General features: G+C 35.2%; 2 protein-coding genes across 6 annotated transcripts in view; both read left to right on the top strand.

Annotated features, from left to right (window-relative positions):
- The window catches only part of IPO11 (importin 11), a 189203-nt gene that overhangs the window by 129781 nt on the left and 37042 nt on the right, over positions 1-22380 (top strand). For 2 of the 5 annotated variants that reach the window (XM_004016947.6, XM_060400403.1), the window contains one exon: positions 1852-1973. In XM_004016947.6, coding sequence (XP_004016996.1) covers positions 1852-1973 — 122 coding nt within the window. Of the gene's footprint in view, positions 1-1851; positions 1974-15148; positions 17921-22380 lie in introns of those variants that run through there. The other 3 variants (XR_006056503.2, XR_006056504.2, XM_060400404.1) reach the window with 3 other exon arrangements.
- On the top strand, positions 15293-17920 carry LRRC70 (leucine rich repeat containing 70). Its single transcript, XM_004016945.5, has 2 exons — positions 15293-15378; positions 15872-17920. Exon 2 carries the CDS (start codon positions 15883-15885, stop codon positions 17776-17778), a length of 1896 nt encoding a protein of 631 aa, XP_004016994.1. The 5' UTR covers positions 15293-15378; positions 15872-15882; the 3' UTR covers positions 17779-17920.

Genomic DNA, 22380 nt, shown 5'->3' with positions numbered 1-22380 from the left:
CTTTTTATTATGCTGCTTAAGAAGTACTTTAATTTTAAAAATTAATAGTTCTCTGAAATACTGCAGAATTTGTTTGCCTCATGATTCACTATAACTAGTCATCAACATTTGTTACAGTTGTCTTATTTCTATTTTTATTATGTGCTGTTGTTACTTTTATAATAGAGCAAATAAATGTAAGTTATAAATAATATTAGACCGTAGAGATGCCTGTCTCTGCTGATTACATCTTCATTTCAACCACATGTTACTCTAGCTTTAGCTGTATATATTAGATTTTAGTAACTTGATACTTTCTTTTGTATGGTTATGCTTTGTTTTTAAAATCTTGCTTACTTGATATTAATTGCAGTAAATCTGTAAAGCATCTGAGCCATTCGTTTCCAAATTGTGAACATTGAAGACACATGGTATAAATCAGCAGTTACTAGACTGTATTGCTTCATGGTGCCCTTAATGTGTTAGTAACATTTTCACAATGCCTCTAGAGTAAATATCTAACTGTTCTTTTGATTACGCAATCCAAACAACTTAATTTGTATTCATGTCCTTATAACTTTGTATCTATTGAAAATTATACACAAAAATCTGAAGAATAACATCTTTATTTCATTCTTAAATAGCCGCAGTTACTGATTAGTGGAATATGAATGGCCACTGGGCACCACCAAGATTCTTAACCTTAGTTTCAGGTTGGACACCTCCACTTTCATCTTCTGTTCGACCCTGACTTTTTGGTAGTACTGTGCAAAGATAGGAAGTCATCAAAGGGAATGTAATGTTAAAACTGGGAACTATATTGAACTAGTAGTTCTTGCAGTAATCGACAGATGTCACTGTGTTTCTCTGAATAATTTTAAATGCTTTGTGAGTTCACTGTGGCATCTTAGGACACAGCACACCTTGGGGAGCTCAAGTATAAATGGTTGTCTTGAACCAATAAGTGTTCACTTGACTGTTTATTATCTTTTAAACTGTGTTGGAAAAAATGTATTGAAGCATTTCTTGGAAAAATGTAGAAGCACAGAAGTAGGAAAGTATGGGTACTCAAGGTTGATCTTATGTTACTAAAATCTCTGAAGTACAGATTTTGCTGTTAAATGCACTTTTTAAAAGGTGTGAGAAGTGTACAAATGTTTATAAGCAAACCTGAGACCCACTTCCAGTCTACATGATGCGTATACTCGGTCGTGTTTTATTATATAGATTCTACCTATGCATTAGCTAGGGTTCTTCAGAGAAACAGAGCCAGTTCTGTGTGTATGTAGAGAGATTGAGAGATATACACACATACAGTTGTGCACATGGATATTGAAGGAATTGGCTCATATGATTGATTTCAGGGACTAGCAATTTCTAATTTTGTAGGGCAGGCTGAAAATAAAAACTTGGGCAGGATTTCTGTGTTACATTCCTGAGACAGGATTTCTTCTATTTATAGGAAACATTAGTTTTTTCTTAAGGCTTTCATCTGATTGAATGACACTGTACTCACATTATCTAGGGTAATCTGCTTAATGTCAGCTCATTGCAAATGTAATCATATCTGCAAAATACTTTCATGGCAGCGTCTAGACTAGCATTTGTCCAAACAAGTGGACCCTTAGCCTAGATGAGTTGAATAAGTCTATTTGGCACTCAATTAATTGGCTCTCAAGATTAATTAGATTCCATTTCTGATTTTGCTCATTTTTTTCCCCAGCTCACAGCTTGCCCCACATTCTTGTATTCCAATTCTGTGGTTTGTTGGAATTGTACTTTAACCTTTTTTATGAGGTTTTTGCCTTTAACAGTACTTATAAGTAAAGAGCATTTCAAATATTTTGAGATGCCTCCTGGTCTTTTTTTCAGATGGACCAGCTTTTGGGAAATATGATTGAAATGTGGGTTGATCGCATGGACAATATTACCCAGCCTGAAAGAAGAAAACTTTCAGCTTTGGCTTTGCTTTCTCTTCTGCCATCTGATAACAGGTGAGGAAATGTTTACTTGAAATTTGTTTTGTTAAAGCATCAAAGTATTAGCACTGTTTTGGCTATTGGTATTGCTGTGTATTGCTGGGCAGTGCTGTTTCATGCATATGTATGCCAATTTTTTTAGTTGATAACCAACCAAGTGTTGATCTGGATCTAAAAAGGTGGGGATTGTGGGCATTGCAGTTTAATTTGTTGGTGTTCATTTTACCAATTTATTTCATTTTTGTCTGAATTCCCATTTTAAAAATAACCAGATTTTATTAGATTTAATTTTAGGTCCTTGTTTTACATAAATATATTAAATAAATAATATTTCAATGTCAGTAACACTTCATAAAGTATATTATCCTCCTAGTAATTCAATAGTTTGTTACATAATTGTTAATTTTGGATTATCTCTAAAGAAACTTACAAGTTATTTTTTTCTCCTTACATAGATGAAGTCATTATATTATATTTTACAAACTTTATTAAAATTTTCATTTCCATAAAGGAAATACAAAATGCTTTGATTTGGGCATTTAAAGAGGAGTTGTTTTTTTTTTTTTTTTTTTTTTTGGCCTTTATCCAAATGTTTTTGTTTGGCATTATATTTCTTTTGGGGGTATTTTTAATTTTAGAAGTATAAAAGCAGGCCTTAAGACATCATGTTTTATGAGAAGAATAATATATTAGATTTTTTTGTCTTGGAGAATTTTTACAGCACCTATATCCTAGTGATAAATTAGTGAAATAAATGCAGTTAGGTTTAGAAATTATTTTTTTAAATTTATTATTATTTCTGGTATAGTAGTTTGGATTAAGAACACAGGTGATTATTTAGTCTTCACATCATAATAATATCATATGCTATTGTATGTTATTATAAAAATAGATAATAATTTTTGAGCCCTTACTGTTACCTGAAAACTGGGTTTACCTCTTGGTGAGTGTCTAGCCAAAAGATACAGCCAAGTCAAAGACTGGGAGAATGAAAGATTTAGCACTTGCAACAAGTAAGGAGAATACCAGGGATCTTCCCCAGTGCAGTGTCTCCATGAACAGCAACTTTGGGAAGCTTTAAGCTACTGGTACATGCATAATTATGAAGGGGCATGGATAGTCTCACAGAGTCCAAGCTTTGGTTGATTGAAGTCACGAGGGTCAGAAAAGATGAACATCATCATCTCTCAGTTTCCAGTTGATCAGGAGATTGAATGCCTGGGAAGTTTAAATTCTGCAAAACTGCTCAGGAAAGTGCTTCATACTGTTCTTTACTGTTGAAACAGACCTGTGAGTTTTTACAGCTGATTTGTTATGTTTGCTATTATGTTTTGCTATTGTTAAGTTTGCTACTTCTCTTGCTTGAAAGCAGTTGGTTCTTTTGTTCCTTTAAAATCGTTATTATTAAATTCTTCTCAGTGTTAAGCACTGTAGCCAGGCTTAGATTACAAAATGGCATAGGCCAAAAATGCCTTCTGTTTTGTCGACAAAGCCATGCCTCATTCTGTTTCTCTAGGGACCCCCACCTTATATGCTTAAATTACCATTTGCCTTATGTTTCGCTAAGTACTTTACATTTATGTCCATTTAATTTTTAAACAGTCCTGAGTTAGAGACATAATTATTTTGTTTTTATAGAGCAAAGAAATAACTTAAAAATGTTAAATAACTTGCTTAGGGTCTGGTAAGTGGCATGTCAAAAGGAAGATTTTGAGCTTGGGCAATTGATGACAGAGCTTGCTCTTTTAGCTCCTAGGTGGATGTACACAAGGGCAACATTATTTCCTCTCTGTGAAACTGAGTGGCATCTTACTAATTTTGGAAGCCAAATTGAAGCTACCAACATTTTAACTTACTGGTCTTTCCCTTCTTTTTAGTAGAAAAACAGTGACTAGAGATTTACCAGGCCTTTAAAGTGGAGATGTTAAAGAACCTATTCTTTGGCAGTAATCAACACTCAGTAAACGTTTACCCAATAAATTAATGAATGGAAAAAAAAAACTAAGCTTGATAGAGCATGTTAGAGTGTTCTCTAACATAAAGTACTGAGATTAAGAGAAAACTTGAAATGACACAGGTTAAAAGATGAGAAGGATATCTAATTATATCTCAAGCATATTTGTTTTACCCTTTTTAATATTATGGTTGACTTCAATATTTAATTTTTTAAAAAAATTTCCAAAAATATTTTTGATATGTAAGTTGTGAAAATAGTTGACTTCTCTGAAGAAAATAAAAAAGGCTTCTGTAAAGGTTAAAGAAAACTTAGACTGGGGCCTATGTCAGTTTATATAAATTAAAGGGTAAGATTTTATTAAGGCTTGAATTTCTCTTAAACATTAATTTTTTAAATTTAAAAATATATTGGGCTTCCCGATGGCTCAGTGGTAAAGAACCTGCCTGCTAATGCAGGGGACACAGGTTCAGTCCCTGGGTCAAGAGGGAGAAGGAAATGGCAACCCACTCCAGTATTCTTGCCTGGAAAATCCCATGGATAGAGGAGCCTGGCAGGCTATAGTCCATGGGGTTGCAAAGAGTCAGATACTACTTAGTGGCTGAACACAGCACGGTAATCTATAATGGAAAAGAATCTGAAAAACAGTATATAATCACTTTGTTACACACCAGAAACTAACACAACATTGTAAATTAACTATACTTCAATAGAAAAAATAAATTTTAAAAATAGAAAAAAGAAATTAAAAATTGTGAGGAAATAGCTTTCTAAATAGGAAAATCAGATCTTATTTCAGTTTTTAAAATAAGGTATTGAAAAGTCTATTGAGTGGTTGTGAATTCATATCATTTTAAGGGTACCTAGAAAGTCTTAAAATAATGTGGTAATAGAATTTTAAAGAATAAAGATTTAACTTTATAGTCCTTGATGGATTAGTGACTAAAGAAGCATTGATAGATACAGGAAATGTGTCCATTTGAAAAACAAACAAAACAACTTAATTGCTCTAAAAATTTGCCACATTATCATTGGCCCATGACATAGCTTTGGAAAATTTAGGTTCAAGTGCTTTAGTGGAAGGGAATGTTGACAAACTGTCAGCAGTTTTATCATTCCCCGTTATAACCTTTCTTCTGTTGGGTTGGCCTAAAAGTTCCTTTGAGTTTTTCTGTATGGAAAAATTTTTTGGCCAACCCAGTATTTAAAACTGCATAGTTGATGGAGTTTGAGGAAAATTTTCCCCCTTTCATGTCCCCAGTGATATTTTCTGGTTAATCTCCCATATAATAGTAGTTTCTTCTTCCTGTGTTTCTTTTAGGCTTTGCAGTGTAACATTTTCTTTGCCTGAAAAAAGCAGATCTAGAGAATAATGTGTTGATGATGATATTTTGAATCAGGTTACATTGGGAAATGTTATTTTCTTCTTTATTATAACAGATTTCCACATGCAAGAAATAACACTATTCTAAAGCAGGGTTTCTCAACCACAGTACTTTCAACTGTTTGGACCCAGATGATTATTTGATACTGGGGCTGTACTGTGCATTTTAGGCTATTTAGCTGCATCTGTGGCCTCTACCCACTAGATGCTGGTAGAACCACTGATCTGAAGAATGGCTATTTGGGAAGCTATTTAAGCTATGTTTTACCATGATCCACTACCTCTGATTCAGATATTTGGCAAAGACTAGGCTTTAGGACCACACTCAAATTCTAGCGCCGCTGGTCACTAATGACCGTGGCCAAATAACTTCCTGTGCCTAAGTTACCTTGTTTTGAAATGAGGATACTAATAGTGTCTTCCTGATGAGAGTGTTATAAAGATTAAATGAGTTTACGCATTAAGGTCACACAGTCTAGATAAATGAAATTAGCTGTTTTTGTTTTATCCCTTTCTTCCATTCTCTCAACCATTCATCCATTTCCTGCAGTCTGAGTTCTAAAAGAGTAAGTCTTTTTGTGTACCTGTAATCTTAAATTCAGGACATTTTCAGTATATTGAGTATTTATAAAACTGTTAATTCAATAAAAATATGTTAACCACATATGTCAAAGGTATATCACCTTCCGCTTAATGACCTTTTGTAGTATTTTTTCTGCATTGTTACTAACTTAAAAATATATAATTTTGTCTTTGCCTTTGCCTTTTAGTATATCTTTTAGGCATTTTTAGTATATCTTCTTGGTCACCTTCTGAATATAGTAGTCTTTGTTTTGGTAGTTGTGTGGTACAACTGTCTTGTGTCCTTTTTGTTTTATAACTGGAGTGATTCCAAGTTTGAATTTTTCCATTTCTTAAAGTCTGTATTATTTATGCACAAAGGCAGTAAATTTTCTTCTGCTAATTTTTATATGAAAATAACATTATTTACATATAGCTCTTTTAAAGTTTTCCTAACTTTTTGTCCAAAGACATAGATTAAATAAAAGCTTTTTTCATAGATGAAAATGAGAGTAATCAAACTTTCCTTTGGCTCTATTCTCTGAAATAGCAATTCATTCTCTAACTTCAGAGACATATTTTTATGATGTAGTTCTAAGAATTTCAGATGTGTATCTCTGAGATCAAATGTTTTAAGAATTTAATTTTTTTTTTTTTAATGATTTAAGAAAGTCACCCATGGGGAATGTTTTTCTTAAGCTAGTTAAATAATTCAAAAACAGATTGACAAAGCAGCAGGGTTTTTAGGTATGATGGCTTGCTTTCCAGGAGAAATTGCCTTATAATAAAGTCCTCTGGGTATCAGATTTGCTAGACATGCTTGGATTGGTCACTTAGTATCTCTATATAGTTCTCTTTTATCTCAAGAATCGTATAAATAAAATACCAGTATTTGGAAATTTATTATTCTGTACAAATTTTATAATATAATATAATTATCTAGTAAACTAGTTTACAACTTTTAAAATAAGATAGTAGAATCAAGATGACAGGTTCCAAAGAGTAATACTTTGGTATAGTTTCAATTCAGTTCAGTCGCTCAGTTGTGTCCGACTCTTTGCGACCCCATGAACCACAGCACGCCAGGCCTCCCTGTCCATCACCAACTCCCGGAGTTTACCCAAACTTATGTCCATTGAGTCAATGATGCCATCTAACCATCTCATCCTCTGTCGTCCCCTTCTCCTCCCACCTTCAATCTTTCCCAGCATCAGGGTCTTTTCCAATAAGTCACCTCTTCGCATCAGGTAGCCAAAGTATTGCAGTTTCAGCTTCAACATCAGTCATTACAATGAACACCCAGGACTGATCTCCTTTAGGATGGACTGGTTGGATCTCCTTATAGTCCAAGGGACTCTCAAGAGTCTTCTCCAGTACCACAGCTCAAAAGTATCAATTCTTTGGCGTGCAGCTTTCTCTATAGTCCAACTCTCACATCCATACATAACTACTGGAAAAACCATAGCCTTGACTAGACGGACCTTTGTTGACAAAGTAGTGTTTAAATATAGTTAAATAAAAGGCAGTTTAAAATTTTTGAAATTGTGGTTGTGTTGTTTTACCAGAATTGTGTTTGGTTTAAACTGACCATTCCTAAGTGTGTATTTAATGTGACAAAATTTTATTTTCTTCCTTTAAAATAGGATGCATTTTAACTTCTAGGTCATGCATTCTTATTTAGCATTTTAGAGTATTTTCTTTTATCAGTAAATTCTTAACGTAATAGTTTAGTGGGTTTTCTACAGTAAAAATTAGTTCTCTCTCTTTTTTTTTTTTTACATCTTTCACAAGAAAAATGTCTTAGAAGCACCTTGTATGTGTGTGTGTGGTAACAGCTTATTAGGATATAATTCAGTTCACCCATTTAAAATGTACAATTCAGTAGTTTTTAGTATATCCATGGAGTTGTGCATCCATCACCACAGTTAATTTTAGAGCATTTTGTCATTTCCAAAGGAACTATGTACTCTTTTTCTTTAATATTTTTCTCTTTATTTTTTAAATTATGAAAGTATGATAGCACATTTACAGGAGACTTGGAAAATACAGAACAAAGTTATAGATCGTTCCATTATATAATAATTTTTTTGATAAATTAAAATTTTTAGTTGGAGTTTCAATATCAGACTCTCAAAAATTAATAGAATGAATATGCAGAGAAGTGCAGGGATATAGTAGACCTGAAAATCACCATGAACCAATTCAACATAATTAAATTTATACAATTTCGCACAGTAGTAAGATACAAATTCTAGTCAAATTCCCATAGACTGTAAACTAGGAGACACTGGAATATATCCAGCGACTTAAAACAAGTTGCAAAAGTTTCAGGAGCCAGGTACTCTTCAGCAGTCCTTATCACTCATTCCTTTCCCCAGCCAGCCACTAATCTACTTTCTGTCTCTGTAGAGGTTTGCCTGTTATGGACATTTCCTACAAATGGAATCAGACAATATGTGGTCTTTTGTGACTGACTTCTTTAAATTAGCATATTTTCAAAGTTTACACGTTGTGACAGGTATCACTATTTTCTTTTCGTTGCTAAATCATAGTCTTCTGTATGAATATACCGCATTTTGTTTCTCCAGTCATCAAATGATGGACATGAGAGCTGTTTCTACCTTTTGGCTATTGTGAATAATGCTATTATTTGTATACAAGTTTTTGTGTAGATGCTTATCATTTCTCTTGGGTATTCCTGGGTTGTATGGCGATTCTGCTTAACTTTTTAAGGAACTATCAGGCTGTTTTCAAGTTAGCTATATCATTTTATATTCCCATCAGCATTGTATAAGGATTCTAGTTTCTGCATACCCTTAGCAGCACATATTATTCTTTATTTTTGATTATAGCCATACTGGTTGCTATAAAGTGGTATCTAATTGTGGTAGGAATCTTTTTGAAATAGTTCTGGTATACCATTATTCACCTTTGGGAAGCTTGCTTGACACGACATCTTTTGACGATTGATTACTATGTGCTAATTTGGGGGTTCCTGAAAATCATCATTAAACATATACCTTAGTGTTTTGAGAATCTTAATCCCCAGTTTTACCTTTTAATTGTGATTCTGGGCAAGCTATTTAAATTCTTTACATTTGTTTCTTCATTTTTAAAATGAGGTTAATAGTATCTCTTTTGTAGACATCCTCTGGTAAAGGTTAAGTGAGATAATTCAAAACTCACTGGTTATTATTAGGTTTTTTGTATAATGTTACTTGCTTCTATATGTTAGATATAAAGAACTCAAGAGACATTACTTGCTGTTATTATTGCTACAGTAGCTGCTACAGTTATTACTAGATTACATTTCATTCTGTATAAAAAAAACAGCCTACGTTTTATGTTTAGAAAAACTGACATATTCTACCAAAGGCAGCTTGTACTTCAATTAGTATCATTCTTTCATTATCAGATTGGTGCTGCTGCATAGTATTGCCATTTTCACAGAGGCACTGAAATATTCTGTCCATATGTCCTGACAAAATTACTCTCCTGGGATATAGCTGTTATAAAAGTAGTAAGTAATCTATTGTTCTGTGGGAGTTGAATTTCTGATATGTTGCCGATCTTTCTGTTATTCCAGGTGAATTTAAAGTCAGTCAGTGCATAGACACTGACTGAGTTGTTTTTCTCCAATGGTGGTTTTGTTTGACGTTTTCGTCTAATAAGAGTATTATTTATAAGGAATGTTGCACGTTGATAATATAGAGAAATCAAAGGAAATTTGGTAATACTACACTACAAAAAGCCGGCTTTGTGAACTCTGGATCCCAGACACTTAAGGTCCAAGAAATGGAGCCTTTTCCTCTGCTCTATTTCCATGGGCAGAGAGGAAGAGAAAGCTGACAAGTTTGCTGTGCCCAGACAGAAAAGGAAATCTCGTGTGGTTGATATTCACATAGATTAGGACCAACAGATTTTGGTCCTAGTTTTGAACAGAATGCCTACTTTTAAAACTCTTCGTTTGCTTTTACTTTATACTTATCAGAGCGATTTTAATGTCAATGTAGTTCTTTTGCAGTTTTTGATTGCCTAAAGAACTACAGGGGAAGAAATGGAGAGCAGGAAATTACAGTAATCGCTAGTGTCTTTGGAAATTTTACGCCTTAATAGACATAGTTCTTTTTACCTTTATCATTGTTGTAATCAGCCTCAGTTCAGTTCAGTTGCTCAGTCGTGTCCAACTCTCTGCGACCCCGTGAATCGCAGCACGACAGGCCTTCCTGTCCATCACCAACTCCCGGAGTTCACTCAGATTCATGTCCATCGAGTCAGTGATGCCATCTAGCCATCTCATCCTCTGTCGTCCCTTTCTCCTCCTGCCCCCAATCCCTCCCAGCATCAGAGTCTTTTCCCATGAGTCAGCTCTTCTGAGGTGGCCAAAGTACTGGAGTTTCAGCTTTAGCATCAGTACTTCCAAAGAAATCCCAGGGCTGATCTCCTTCAGAATAGACTGATTGGATCTCCTTGCAGTCCAAGGGACTCTCAAGGGTCTTCTCCAACACCACAGTTCAAAAGCATCAATTCTTTGGCACTCAGCCTTCTTCCCAGTCCAACTCTCACATCCATACATGACCACTGGGAAAACCATAGCCTTGACTAGATGGACCGTTGTTGGCAAAGGAATGTCTCTGCTTTTCAATATGCTATCTAGGTTGGTCATAACTTTTCTTCCAAGGAGTAAACGTCTTTTAATTTCACGGCTGCAGTCACCATCTGCAGTGATTTTGGAGCCAAAAAAAATAAAGTCTGACACTGTTTCCACTGTTTCCCCATCTATTTCCCATGAAGTGATGGGACCAGATGCCATGATCTTCGTTTTCTGAATGTTGGGCTTTAAGCCAACTTTTTGACTCTCCACTTTCACTTTCATCAAGAGGCTTTTAGTTCCTCTTCACTTTCTGCCATAAGGGTGGTGTCATCTGCATAATCTGAGGCTATGGATATTTCTCCCAGCAATCTTGATTCCAGCTTCTGCTTCTTCCAGCCTAGCATTTCTCATGATGTACTCTGCATAGAAGTTAAATAAGCAGGGTGACAATATACAGCCTTGACGTATCCTTTTCCTATTTGGGACCAGCCTGTTGTTGTTCCATGTCCAGTTCTAACTGTTGCTTCCTGACCTGCGTACAGGTTTCTCAAGAGGCAGGTCAGGTGGTCTGGTATTCCCATCTCTTTCAGAATTTTCCACAGTTTACTGTGATCCACACAATCAAAGGCTTTGGCATAGTCAATAAAGCAGAAATAGATGTTTTTCTGGAACTCTGTTGCTTTTTCCATGATCCAGTGGATGTTGGCAATTTGATCTCTGGTTCCTCTGCCTTTTCTAAAACCAGCTTGAACATCAGGGAGTTCACGGTTCACGTATTGCTGAAGCCTGGCTTGGAGAATTTTGAGCATTACTTTACTCGCATGTGAGATGAGTGCAGTTGTGCAGTAGTTTGAGCATTCTTTGGCATTGCCTTTCTTTGGGACTGGAATGAAAACTGAACTTTTCCAGTCCTATGTAATCAGCCTAGTTTGTTTTAATTTGAAATAACTTGTCTAAATTTTCCTGTGATTAAAATGTAGTGCAATGCTGTAGGATCTTAAGAGAATCACAGAAATATGTTACTTACTGCTTACGGCATTTTCCCCCTGTCTTAGTGTGTTTGTTTGGTTAGGTCTTGGGAGTGGTCAAATAGTGAGTTTTATGTAGATAATTGCAGTGATTATATGTGTTTGGGAAACAGCAGAGGCATGTTATTGTAATCATAGTTATATCAGCTTTTAAAAAAATATGCAGTTGGTGAATTTGGCTTGAATTATGTTATTGAATTAAAATATATATTGACAATCTATATATAAAAAACTGTATTAACTAAGTATTATGTGAATACAGAGGACTTTTAGGCATAGACATTGCCATTGAGAAATTGATAGTTCTAATTAGGTGGTGGTTTAGTCGCTATGTCGTGTCAGGCTCTTGTGACCCTGTGGACTCTAGCCTGCCAGACTCCTCTGTTCACGGGATTCTCCAGGCGAGAATACTGGAATGGGTTGCCATTTCCTTCTGCAGGGGATCTTCCTGACCCAGGGATCAAACCTGGGTCTCCTGCCTTTCATGCAGATTCTTTGCCAACTGAGCTGTGAGGGAAGATGACAGGTCTAGTTAGGGGAGTATGTAGAAGAGTGGTAAACTTGAAGGGATCATAGCTGATGCCAGGGTGTTTGACAAGCACAAGGTGAGTGCCAACATCACATGCCAGCAGAGTTTGAAAGGTAAATTTTGTGTGCTTTGTGGCAGCAGAAGCTTTGTATTTGACATCTGACCTGTGTATGAAGAGGCTAGATCTTAAGAGTTTGAGGTATTAGGGGCATGCTTGTCTATAGAGAAAAGATACAGTAACAGAAAAAGGAAAATATTAGGTTACATCAGATTGGTTCAGATCATTTCAGTCTATGAGGAACAAACCCTCTGTGATGCAGCTTTTCATGTTTTTATTTTTTGATTAGATTGTGCAGTGAATCTTTCAGTAACAGAAACTGGGCGGTGTAGACAAGATGGTTTAGGAAGATGAACAGTTGGTGCCATTAATGCATGTTCACTGAGTAGTTTTGTGGAAAAAAGAGGTAGATTATTAATATCTGGGCTTGGTGATTTAAAAAAATTTATTGTCATTTATAAAACTTTTCAAAGCTGAATGTCAACTTGTTCTTCTGACCAGTCCTTTGAAAATCTAATGTCTCTCCCCACCCAGAAGTTTGGCACATTTGGAGGTATTTTGACGTTTTTCTGTCCTTCCACCTTAGAATTTAAATGGAAATAGTCCATTTTGGTTTTCATTTCCAATACAAATTCATTGTACCCTTGAAACGTATAGCAGAACTAAAGTGCCCCTACTTCCTATCAAATATCAAGCCTGTGATACTGATACAACAGACATTCGGCAGTAGTTTCAAAGTTTCTTTCATGTGTTAGGGCAACATGCTGTGCATTCAGTTTATACATTATTGTTCAGTTCAGCCTGGCATCTTAGAAAAACAGCTACTTATGTCTTCTATCTCCTGTCCTAACTGCTTAGGGAAGTTCCTGAATGCTTATGGCTTTTAAATGACATTTTAAAAAAAGAAAACTGATTGACTGAATGGTTTTTCAGTTTTTGGTGGGCACACCATGTGGCATGCAGGATCTTAGTTCCCTTACCAGGGATTAATCCCATACCTCCTGCACTGGAAGTGCAGTCTTAACCACTGGACCAGCAGTGGGTGGTGGCTGTTCAGTTGCTAAGTCATGTCTGACTCTTAGCAACCTTCAGAATTAACATCATGAACGAGAAGCAGGTAGACACCATGTACTGCTAGATGTTATATTTCAAGAACATATCACCTATGTAATATTCCAACCAGGGAAGATTAACCTGGTTCTAACCATGAGGAAATATCAGACAAATCCAAATGAGGAACATTCTGGGAGAGAGTTGGTCTTCCTTGGTGTCTCAGACTGGAAAGAAATCTGCCTGCAATGCAGAAGAAGCAGGACACCTGGGTTTGATCCCTGAGTCAGGAAGATCCCCTGGAGAAAGGAATGGCAACCCATCCAGTATTCATGCCTGGAGAATCCTCATGGACAAAGGAACCTGGTGGGCTACAGTCCATGGGGTTGCAAAGAATTGGACACAACTGAGCGACTAACACTTTTCACTTTTACATGTCATGAGAGTCTTCATGAGGGAATGAAGACCCAAAGAAACCATTAAACCTGTGTATTTTTACACCGAGTTTGGTGCAGAGTCGTGGGAAGATATGTATGGTAAAGGGTATGAGATAAGTATGTATAATAAACCAGGGGAAAACGTGCAAGTCCTATTTGTTTAGGTTCTTCTGAGTCTTCTTATCTTTGAAGATAAGGGTGCTCCCTTCCTCCCAGTATAGGAAGGGCATTTCTCACTGGAGGGTTTGATGACTTGTTTCAGGGGACAAGGGCAAGGAGTATGGGGCTGTGGCTGGGGGTGATAGAGATCAGAAAGAGAACTTCCTGCTTATGCTGTATGCTCAGTCTCCTTCAGCTTAACTTAGTCAGTATGCCAGGGTGCTGTATCTTGTGGTAGCATGTCCTAAACCCCATCATAATTCTTTAAGTTACATGACATAATTGAAAAAAATCCTCTATGTTATTCAAAATATGAAAAAAATGAACTTGAAAAACCTAGCTCTTGTTTCTTCTTTACGTCTAATTCATGCCATTTCCCTGTCATTTAGTTTTTTGGTTGCTGTTTTCTAATTTCTTTAACTATAAAATAGTAATAACAATAGAGGCCGCAAAAGATAGTCGTGAGATTTGTAAATCATTTTGATAAAAATTGTCTCTAGAGTGCACTTCTGATTTTTTATTGTAAAAAAAATACTGGGTTATACAAAATATTAATATGGAAATAATTCATATTATTATCTGAAGTAATTGTCTTGATATGAAAAGCTGCTTTAGTATCAAAGGGAGTTATAGTATACAATTATACATATTACTACAGGTATTTTAATCACACCGTCAGGGTATTAGAAATATTAATAAGTCAGAATTAAAATAGAAAGCCTAAGCAGTCAGATTTTTGGAAAATTAATGACTGAACAGTACATAATATATATGGTGTATAGTCAGTGCTTTAAATCCTTACTTTAAAGAATTACATTATACACAGATGTGTTTTATAAATAATTCAGACTAATTTAGATGTATATATAATGAAAAGTCATTAAAGGGTCTCTTTCATCAAAGATTACCTTTGTCAGTGATTTGGTATACAAATTATCATTTTCCAGCTCAAGGCATATACCTTAATGTTTTAAGGTACTTACTGGTGGTATTCAGTACATTTTATGTGCCAGTTTTTTTTAAATCAAGAAAGGAGAGCACAGAGGAACAGCCTTTATGTTCATCATTCTAAATTGTTCTGCTACCATTTTTTTTAAGGAATAAAACAAAATTAAAGTCTCTACTATATACTCAGAATAATAGAAATATAAATATTCTATGCATTTAAAAAATTCACAGAAGTTACATTACTCTATTTATATCTTATTTCAACTTGTTTTTTCCATTTGATAGCTATTTGTAGTTGATGTATCCAGAGTTTGTTCATTCTAAGTATTTAAATAATACATATTTTAAAAATGCTTATTTTAAAGATGAAATATTTAGGTTTGTGCATTGGGAAAACTCAGATTAACTGCCTTCTGAAAAAATAAGTTCCTGAGATTTCCTTTTAGCAAACTTTTGAAACACAGATAACATGACTTCCTGTCTCTCAGTTTCCTGTATCCATGACAACCTGTGTTTTACACACTGAGTGTGGAGGAACTAATGTGAAGAGTGGTGTTTCCTGAGCAAATTGTGACTTAAAAAAAAAAAAAAAGGTGGAGGGGTGGAGGTCAACAGCGCCACAAAAGAAATGCAGCCTAGAAATGTCGTTCTTCAGATTTATAAAGAAAACCGTTGCTTGAATCAGCCGAGTGTTAATAATATGAATTTCCTGTTCTTGGTAAGATTATTTATTTAAATATGAACTTTTAGTTGAAACAAGATATAATTCAATTTGTAAAAATCTATAGTTTAAAGAGAGTTTAATTGTTCTGTACTGAATTTGTATTTTCGAAAATTATGTTGTTAAATTGATAGTAGACTTAAAGTTGATGAAGGGCATGTTTATATCCAAGATCTTTATCTCCGCATCATCATTTGTCAGTTTTGTTATAGTCAGTTTTAATATTTTAGGTTAACTTAGCAAACATTTTATTTTGCAGTTCATTTAATTTGATTATCATTTTGTTAAACAGTGAGTTAATGGCCTAGAGGTGCTAATAATTCTAGAACATATTTCAAACTTACTATTTTATGCTATCACTGTAGTATGATTTATGATATATAGTATTATGGCTAATCCTAATAAAATAAGGTATAGAATTTCTAGTACTATAAAGCTTTCAGTTAAAGAACTTTTTGATAATTTAAAGTTTTACCTTTTCTTTTTGTAGCCAATTTTGATATGAACAGAGAAACCAAGAACAGGGCTATGTGTGGAGTACGTTTTTCTCTGCCTTGTCTACGACTGTTTCTACTTGTTACCTGTTATCTTGTATTATTATTCCATAAAGAGATTCTTGGATGTTCGTCTGTTTGCCAGCTCTGCACTGGGAGACAAATTAACTGCCGTAACTTAGGCCTTTCAAGTATTCCTAAGAATTTCCCTGAAAGTACAGTTTTTCTGTATCTGACTGGAAATAATATATCTCATATAAATGAAAGTGAATTAACGGGACTTCATTCTCTTGTAGCGTTGCATTTAGATAATTCTAGCATTGTCTATGTATATCCAAAAGCTTTTGTTCATTTGAGGCATTTGTATTTTCTGTATCTGAATAATAATTTTATAAAACGCTTGGATCCTGGAATATTTGAGGGACTTTCCAATCTTCGTAATTTATATTTACAGTCTAATCAAGTATCTTTTGTTCCAAGAGGAGTGTTTCGTGATCTGGTTTCAGTTCAGTACTTAAATCTGCAAAGAAATCGCCTCACTGTCCTCGGGAGTGGTACCTTTGTTGGTATGATTGCTCTTCGGATACTTGATTTGTCAAACAATAAAATTTTGAGAATATCAGACTCAGGCTTTCAGCACCTTGGAAACCTGGATTGTTTGTATCTAGAAGGTAATAATTTAACAAAAGTACCATCAAATACTTTTGAAGTACTTAAGAGTCTTAAAAGACTTTCTTTGTCTCATAACCATATTGAAACAATACAGCCCTTTGCATTTAAAGGGCTTGTCAATTTGGAGTATCTCCTTCTGAAAAATTCAAGAATTAAAAATGTTACTAAGGATGGATTTAGTGGAATTAGTAACCTTAAACATTTGATTTTAAGTCATAATGATTTAGAAAATTTAAATTCTGACACATTTAGCTTGTTAAAAAATTTAATTTACCTTAGGTTAGATAGAAACAGAATAATCAGCATTGATAAGAATACATTTGAAAACATGGGAGCATCTTTGAAGATTCTTAACCTGTCATTTAATAATCTTACAGACTTACATCCAAGGGTCCTTAAGCCATTGTCTTCACTGATTCATCTTCAGGCAGATTCTAATCCTTGGGAATGTAGCTGCAGACTATTGAGTCTTCGTGACTGGTTAGCATCTTCAGCCATTACTCTAAACATCTTTTGTCAGAATCCCCCATCCATGCGCGGCAGAGCACTGCATTATGTTAAATGGACTGACTTTACAAATTGTGTTACATCTTCTGCAAACGTATCCAGAACTTGGGCTATAACATCTCTTCATATTTACCACAAGACCACTACGTTAATGATGGCCTGGCATAAAATAACCACAAATGGGAAACGTTCGGAAAACACTGAGAGCGTTACTTTCGGGGAACGAATTCGTACGTCACCTGCCAGTAGATTTTTTCAAGAGAATACTTTTGGTAACCCATTACAGACCACTGCGATGTTACCTGTGCAAATACAGCGTACTTCTCCTGTTAACTTGAACTTGGAAAAAAACAGTGCTCTACCGATTGATGCTGCTTCAGTATCAGGGAAAACATCTCCGATTTGTACACAAGAAGTTGAAAAGCTGAATGAGGCTTTTGACATTTTGCTAGCTTTTTTTATTTTAGCCTGTGTTTTAATTGTTTTTTTGATCTACAAAGTTGTTCAATTTAAACAAAAACTAAAGGCACCAGAAAACTCAGGGGAAAATAGACTTGAATACTATAGCTTTTATCAGTCAGCAAGGTATAATGTAACAGCTTCAATTTGTAACACTTCCCCAAATTCTGTAGAAAGCCCTGGTTTGGAGCAGATTCAACTTCATAAACAAATTGTTCCTGAAAGTGAGGCACAGGTCATTCTCTTTGAACATTCTGCCTTATAATTCAATTAAATAATGGGCTGTAAGAAAACCTCAGTGTCATGGACATGAATAAAACTGAAACATCCTTATAGAATTATAGACTTTATTTGGGTATATAATGATTTTTGTGAGCTTAGTATTAATAAATACAGGTTTTTAATAATTTGTGAATACTGTATTCATTCCGTAAATATTATCTTTGATAGGCACTATATCAAGTAATAATAATAGCTAACATTTCTGTGTACCAAGCACTATGTTAAATACTTTACATATAACACTGAATCCTTAAAAAGCCTATAAGGTAATAATATCTGTGTTTTATAGATAGGGAAACCTAGGCAGAGTGAGGTAAGAAACTGTCCCAAATTCCAGAGTGCATGCTTTTAATTTTCTGCTGTCCTGCTGCCTGGGTGCTAGGGTTATAATTGTGAACAGCATGGACATGGTTCCTATTTTTGGTAGAGCTTGAAATGTTGAGGAGGACACATAGGGTTATTGTACAGTATGGTAAGTACTGCATTTGAAGGTACTGTTTTGTATAACATATATGGAGACGAGAGAAGGCTCTATAAGAAGAGGGACATTGAAACTGGCATGCAAAGAATAAGTAGACATTAGCCTAGAGAAGAGAGCTGAGTAGCAGGTAGAGATAACATTGTATCAGAAGGGTTGAAAAAATAGAATACTGCTTTCAGGAACTAAAATTCACTCCATCTGGAGTTGTGAATAGTATTGAGATCTGCAGCTAGAGAGAAAACTCAGATGATGAAGGGTATTGTAATTTCATATTTTTCCCTGGGGCAGCAGGGGGCCATGGAAGGATCTTAAGCAATGGTAAGAGTAGCAAATGCTATTGTTTGGTGACACATTCAGTGCTCTTTTAAACATTTAGCATTTGGCAAATACAAACTGAAAGTGCACTGTTTCTGGAAGTAACAAGACTAGATCCAGGATTAATCTAAATCATTGATCCAGGGGAGAGATGCTGGAGGCCTGGACCAGGGTATTGGCAGAGAGGATGGATGGATTCTAGATAGATGGATTCTAGGTGCCTTGGTGATTGGCTGAGGAGTAGCAGAGGAGGGAGAAATCGTAGGTTAGGTTTTTGGGAAACATTTGCCTTAAGATTATAGGCAATGTTCTAGAAAACTTCTGTTCATTTATAAACCACGTACAGAACGAAATAGACCTGTTTGAGTCACCACTTAGGTCAAGAAATAGAACATTCAAATAGAACATATACGTGGACTATTCTTAAACTTTAGGATTATAGAGATAGCCAAGTGTTTAAGCTTTAAGGTGGAGGGGACCCATATGTAATTAGGACATTTTTACTCCATTATCTTACCCACAGCACAACGAAAACAGCAAAGTTTGTCATGTCTGTTTTTAGGGGTTGTGAAAATGGCAGGGGAGGGGGGAAGGGGGAAAGCCTGAAAACCTTTTCCAAGGCTCTGAAAATCGGCTTTGATGTTAGGACTTCCTACCCACCAAGTTGACTGCGCATGTACTTCCCCCCATCCTGTTGCCCTTCTTGTTCTTCCCACTTTGCTTGTCTTCTGTTACTAGGCCAGACTGAAAAAGATATGCGTGGGCTTGTAATGTGTTGTGCTGCTCTGGACTAAGAGTAAAGAGAAAGGGGTAGGTGAAACCAAAGAGAAGGTGGTTCTCTTTACCAGTTAGACTTTGTTTATATGCATCACCCCCTGAATAATAATAATTTTTTTTTCTCCTTAGAAGGCCTGTCTCATTTCTCATTAAAACTTGTACTTTTCTTTTCTGTTACTGGACTTACTGATGAGGCCTTAGGTGGGTGGGGAGGGATATGAATCAGTTGTTTCATTATTATCTAGAGTGTTAATGATATCACAGTTAGGGAGCACTATTAACAGGATAATGGGCCCACTTTTTTCAGTATTACACCATCTCAAGTATAGTTTTTAAAGACATAATGGTGAGGTCATGTGTCCAACCCCATAATTATCAAATCTATTCAATTCTTTTATGTTACTTTGAAAAAAATTTAAAAAAAAGAAAAACACAAGAACCAGTTTATCAAGTGATTCCTGTAAGCACTGAAAACAAGTCTTGGTTAGGTTTTTTCACCCTAATGTCTTTTCCAAACGGTTCTATACCACTCATTGATCATCTCCTTTTTATGGAACTTTAGTGTATCTTCATTGAACAGTATTTCTTAAAGCATAGTCTTCCTGTTGAAAATCATGTAAAATGGCAGTTTCTTCCCATCCCACTGCACACAGATCATTGTAGCTATTTCTTACTGTCTTAGAACAGCTTGCTTTTTCCCGCCACCTCTCTGCACTCATTAAAAAAAGAGTTAATTGGAAGAATGGTTTATAATATGAGCTTCCCAGGTGGCACTAGGGGTAAAAAAAAAATCTGCCTACCAGTGTGGGAGATGCAAGAGACGTGGGTTTGATCACTGGGTTTGGAAGATCCCCTGGAGTAGGGAATATTCTTGCCTGGAAAATTCCATGGACAGAGGAGCCTGGAGGGCTACAGTCCACGGGGTCACATAGAGTCAGACACGACTGAGCATACACACATACAACGGGAGAATGGTTTATAATACGAAAGACTTTGTAAGGATAATTGTTGGGTATAAACTTTTATTTTTAAATAACTTAGTGAATTTCCCCATGAATTTTTTTATTCTATTTCCTTGCTAACATTTGTCAATGGTCACTTTTCATGTGACCATGAAGAGAATTAACTGTGTAGAAAGATGTTTGTTTCCATTTAAGTGACAGAAATATTTTCAGCCTAGGTCCTTGAAAATAGAGGAGAGGGTACCTGATTTTAGTGTAAATGGTGTGATAGGAATTCTGGAATAAGACCGACATACAAGGGCTTTTTCCTTTTTTTTATTTCAATAAACTGTTCTTTACTTAGACTTGTTAATATAAGCAGAAAAGTATACCTTAGAGAATATTTTATTTGGTTGTGGCTTAAAAATGTATTTATTTTCTTACATTACCCTAAGTTCATCCACCCTCTAACTTAGGATTTAATGTGAGTTCAAATATGATTAGGTACAGTGTACAAGTTGTGATCTAGTTAGAGCAGAGAAAATTTTAAAGTGACTAAAATTCTGGTTTCTTTCTAGAGCTTGCTACTATGAAGAACTTAAATCATCAACTTTAGGTTATAAAACTGTTCAGAACAGGTTATTTAAAATTTTGTGTTCTTGTAAATGTTGTGTTCCTGAATACCTGTTTTTCTCCAGGGCCCAAATGGATGAAGATGTGATGTTAAGTATGTAAATTTCTCACACTGAGAAGTTATTTAAGACACATGGTCTATGATGATGAATCAGTGCTCACTAGAAAATTACTAATAAAAGTTGGACAAATGAAAAGAAACTAGAGTCCTGTTCACATTTAATCTATTACTTATTGTTTGGGTAACCAGATGAATATTAGAATTTTTTTTGATTTGTGCCTTTGGGATTAAGAATTTTGCATTATCTTTCTAGGGGCGTTTTCTTTTCTGAACACCTGTTGTTGAGTGTGTAATGATACAAAAGGACAGAAATAGTTTTAAGCCACCATGATTTTTTTAAGTTGGGTGAAAAGCACAAGAAAGAAGGATTTTTTTTCTTTAGTATTGTGCATAGGTTTCAAAAGTAAGGAAAAAATCACTTTCCATGAAGTTTCTGCAATTCACATATTCTGCAGGTACTTTTATATACCTGGAAAGTAACCTTAAAATGTCATACCTCTAGGAAATACTAAGATTAAGAGCTGTAGTTTCACTCCTGTGCATTTGACTAAAAAAGTTTACTAAAAGTGAAATTGTTTTCAATGATCAGGTGATTTTTACCTACTGAGTAAAATTTTTCATGCTCTCACCTATTTATTTAATGTTTATATATATATACATATATATATTATGTATATACACACATATATACAAAACAAGCAGATGTTTAAAAAGGCCTGCTTCCTTTCTGTAGTGTAGGTTAACTCTCATCTGTGCAAATAAATTAATGTATCAACCAAATATGTACAATAAGAAAAAAGTGATAAGTAAAAGAGAAGATTCCTAATACTTCTTGCCCTTCAGTTTTAATTTTATTGTCTTTTTTCATCCTTGAGGTTAAACATTCCTTGCATTATCTAAGATGAATGTTTCAGACCTAGGTTTCAATACAGCGACTTTCTGTTCTGTTTTCTGCCTCATATCTGGTGTAGATGAATCAGTTGTAATATATTATCTACAGCTTAGTTACCCATACTTATAATTTAAAAAAGAAATAAGTAAAAATAATATTGTTTATAAAACAAAGGAGGGCAGTTTTTGAGCTTTGGGGATCATAAATTCCCATGATTATTTATTCTGTATTCCCATGATGCATAATGTTACCCTAAGGGACTCCAACATCTTCCTGGCCCAGGGATCAGACTCACGTCTCTTGTGTCTCCTGCATTGGCAGGCGGATGCTTCCCTGGTGGCTCAGATGGTAAAGAATCTGTCTTCAGTATGAGAGGCCTGGGTTCAGTCCTGGGTTGGGAAGGTCCCCTGGAGAAGGGAGTGGCTACTGATTCCAGTATTCTTGCCTGGAGAATTCCATGGACAGAGAAGCCTGGTGGGCTACAG

This window comes from Ovis aries, chromosome 16 (genome assembly GCF_016772045.2).
Source record: "Ovis aries strain OAR_USU_Benz2616 breed Rambouillet chromosome 16, ARS-UI_Ramb_v3.0, whole genome shotgun sequence".
Lineage (NCBI taxonomy): Eukaryota > Metazoa > Chordata > Mammalia > Artiodactyla > Bovidae > Ovis > Ovis aries.
Note: the sequence above shows the minus strand (reverse complement) of the source record. Positions and strands in the feature narration are given on the sequence as shown.

Coding starts and splice junctions, on each gene's coding strand:
- LRRC70 (XM_004016945.5), top strand. CDS start 15,883: ATGAACAGAGAAACCAAGAACAGGGCTATGTGTGGAGTACGTTTTTCT.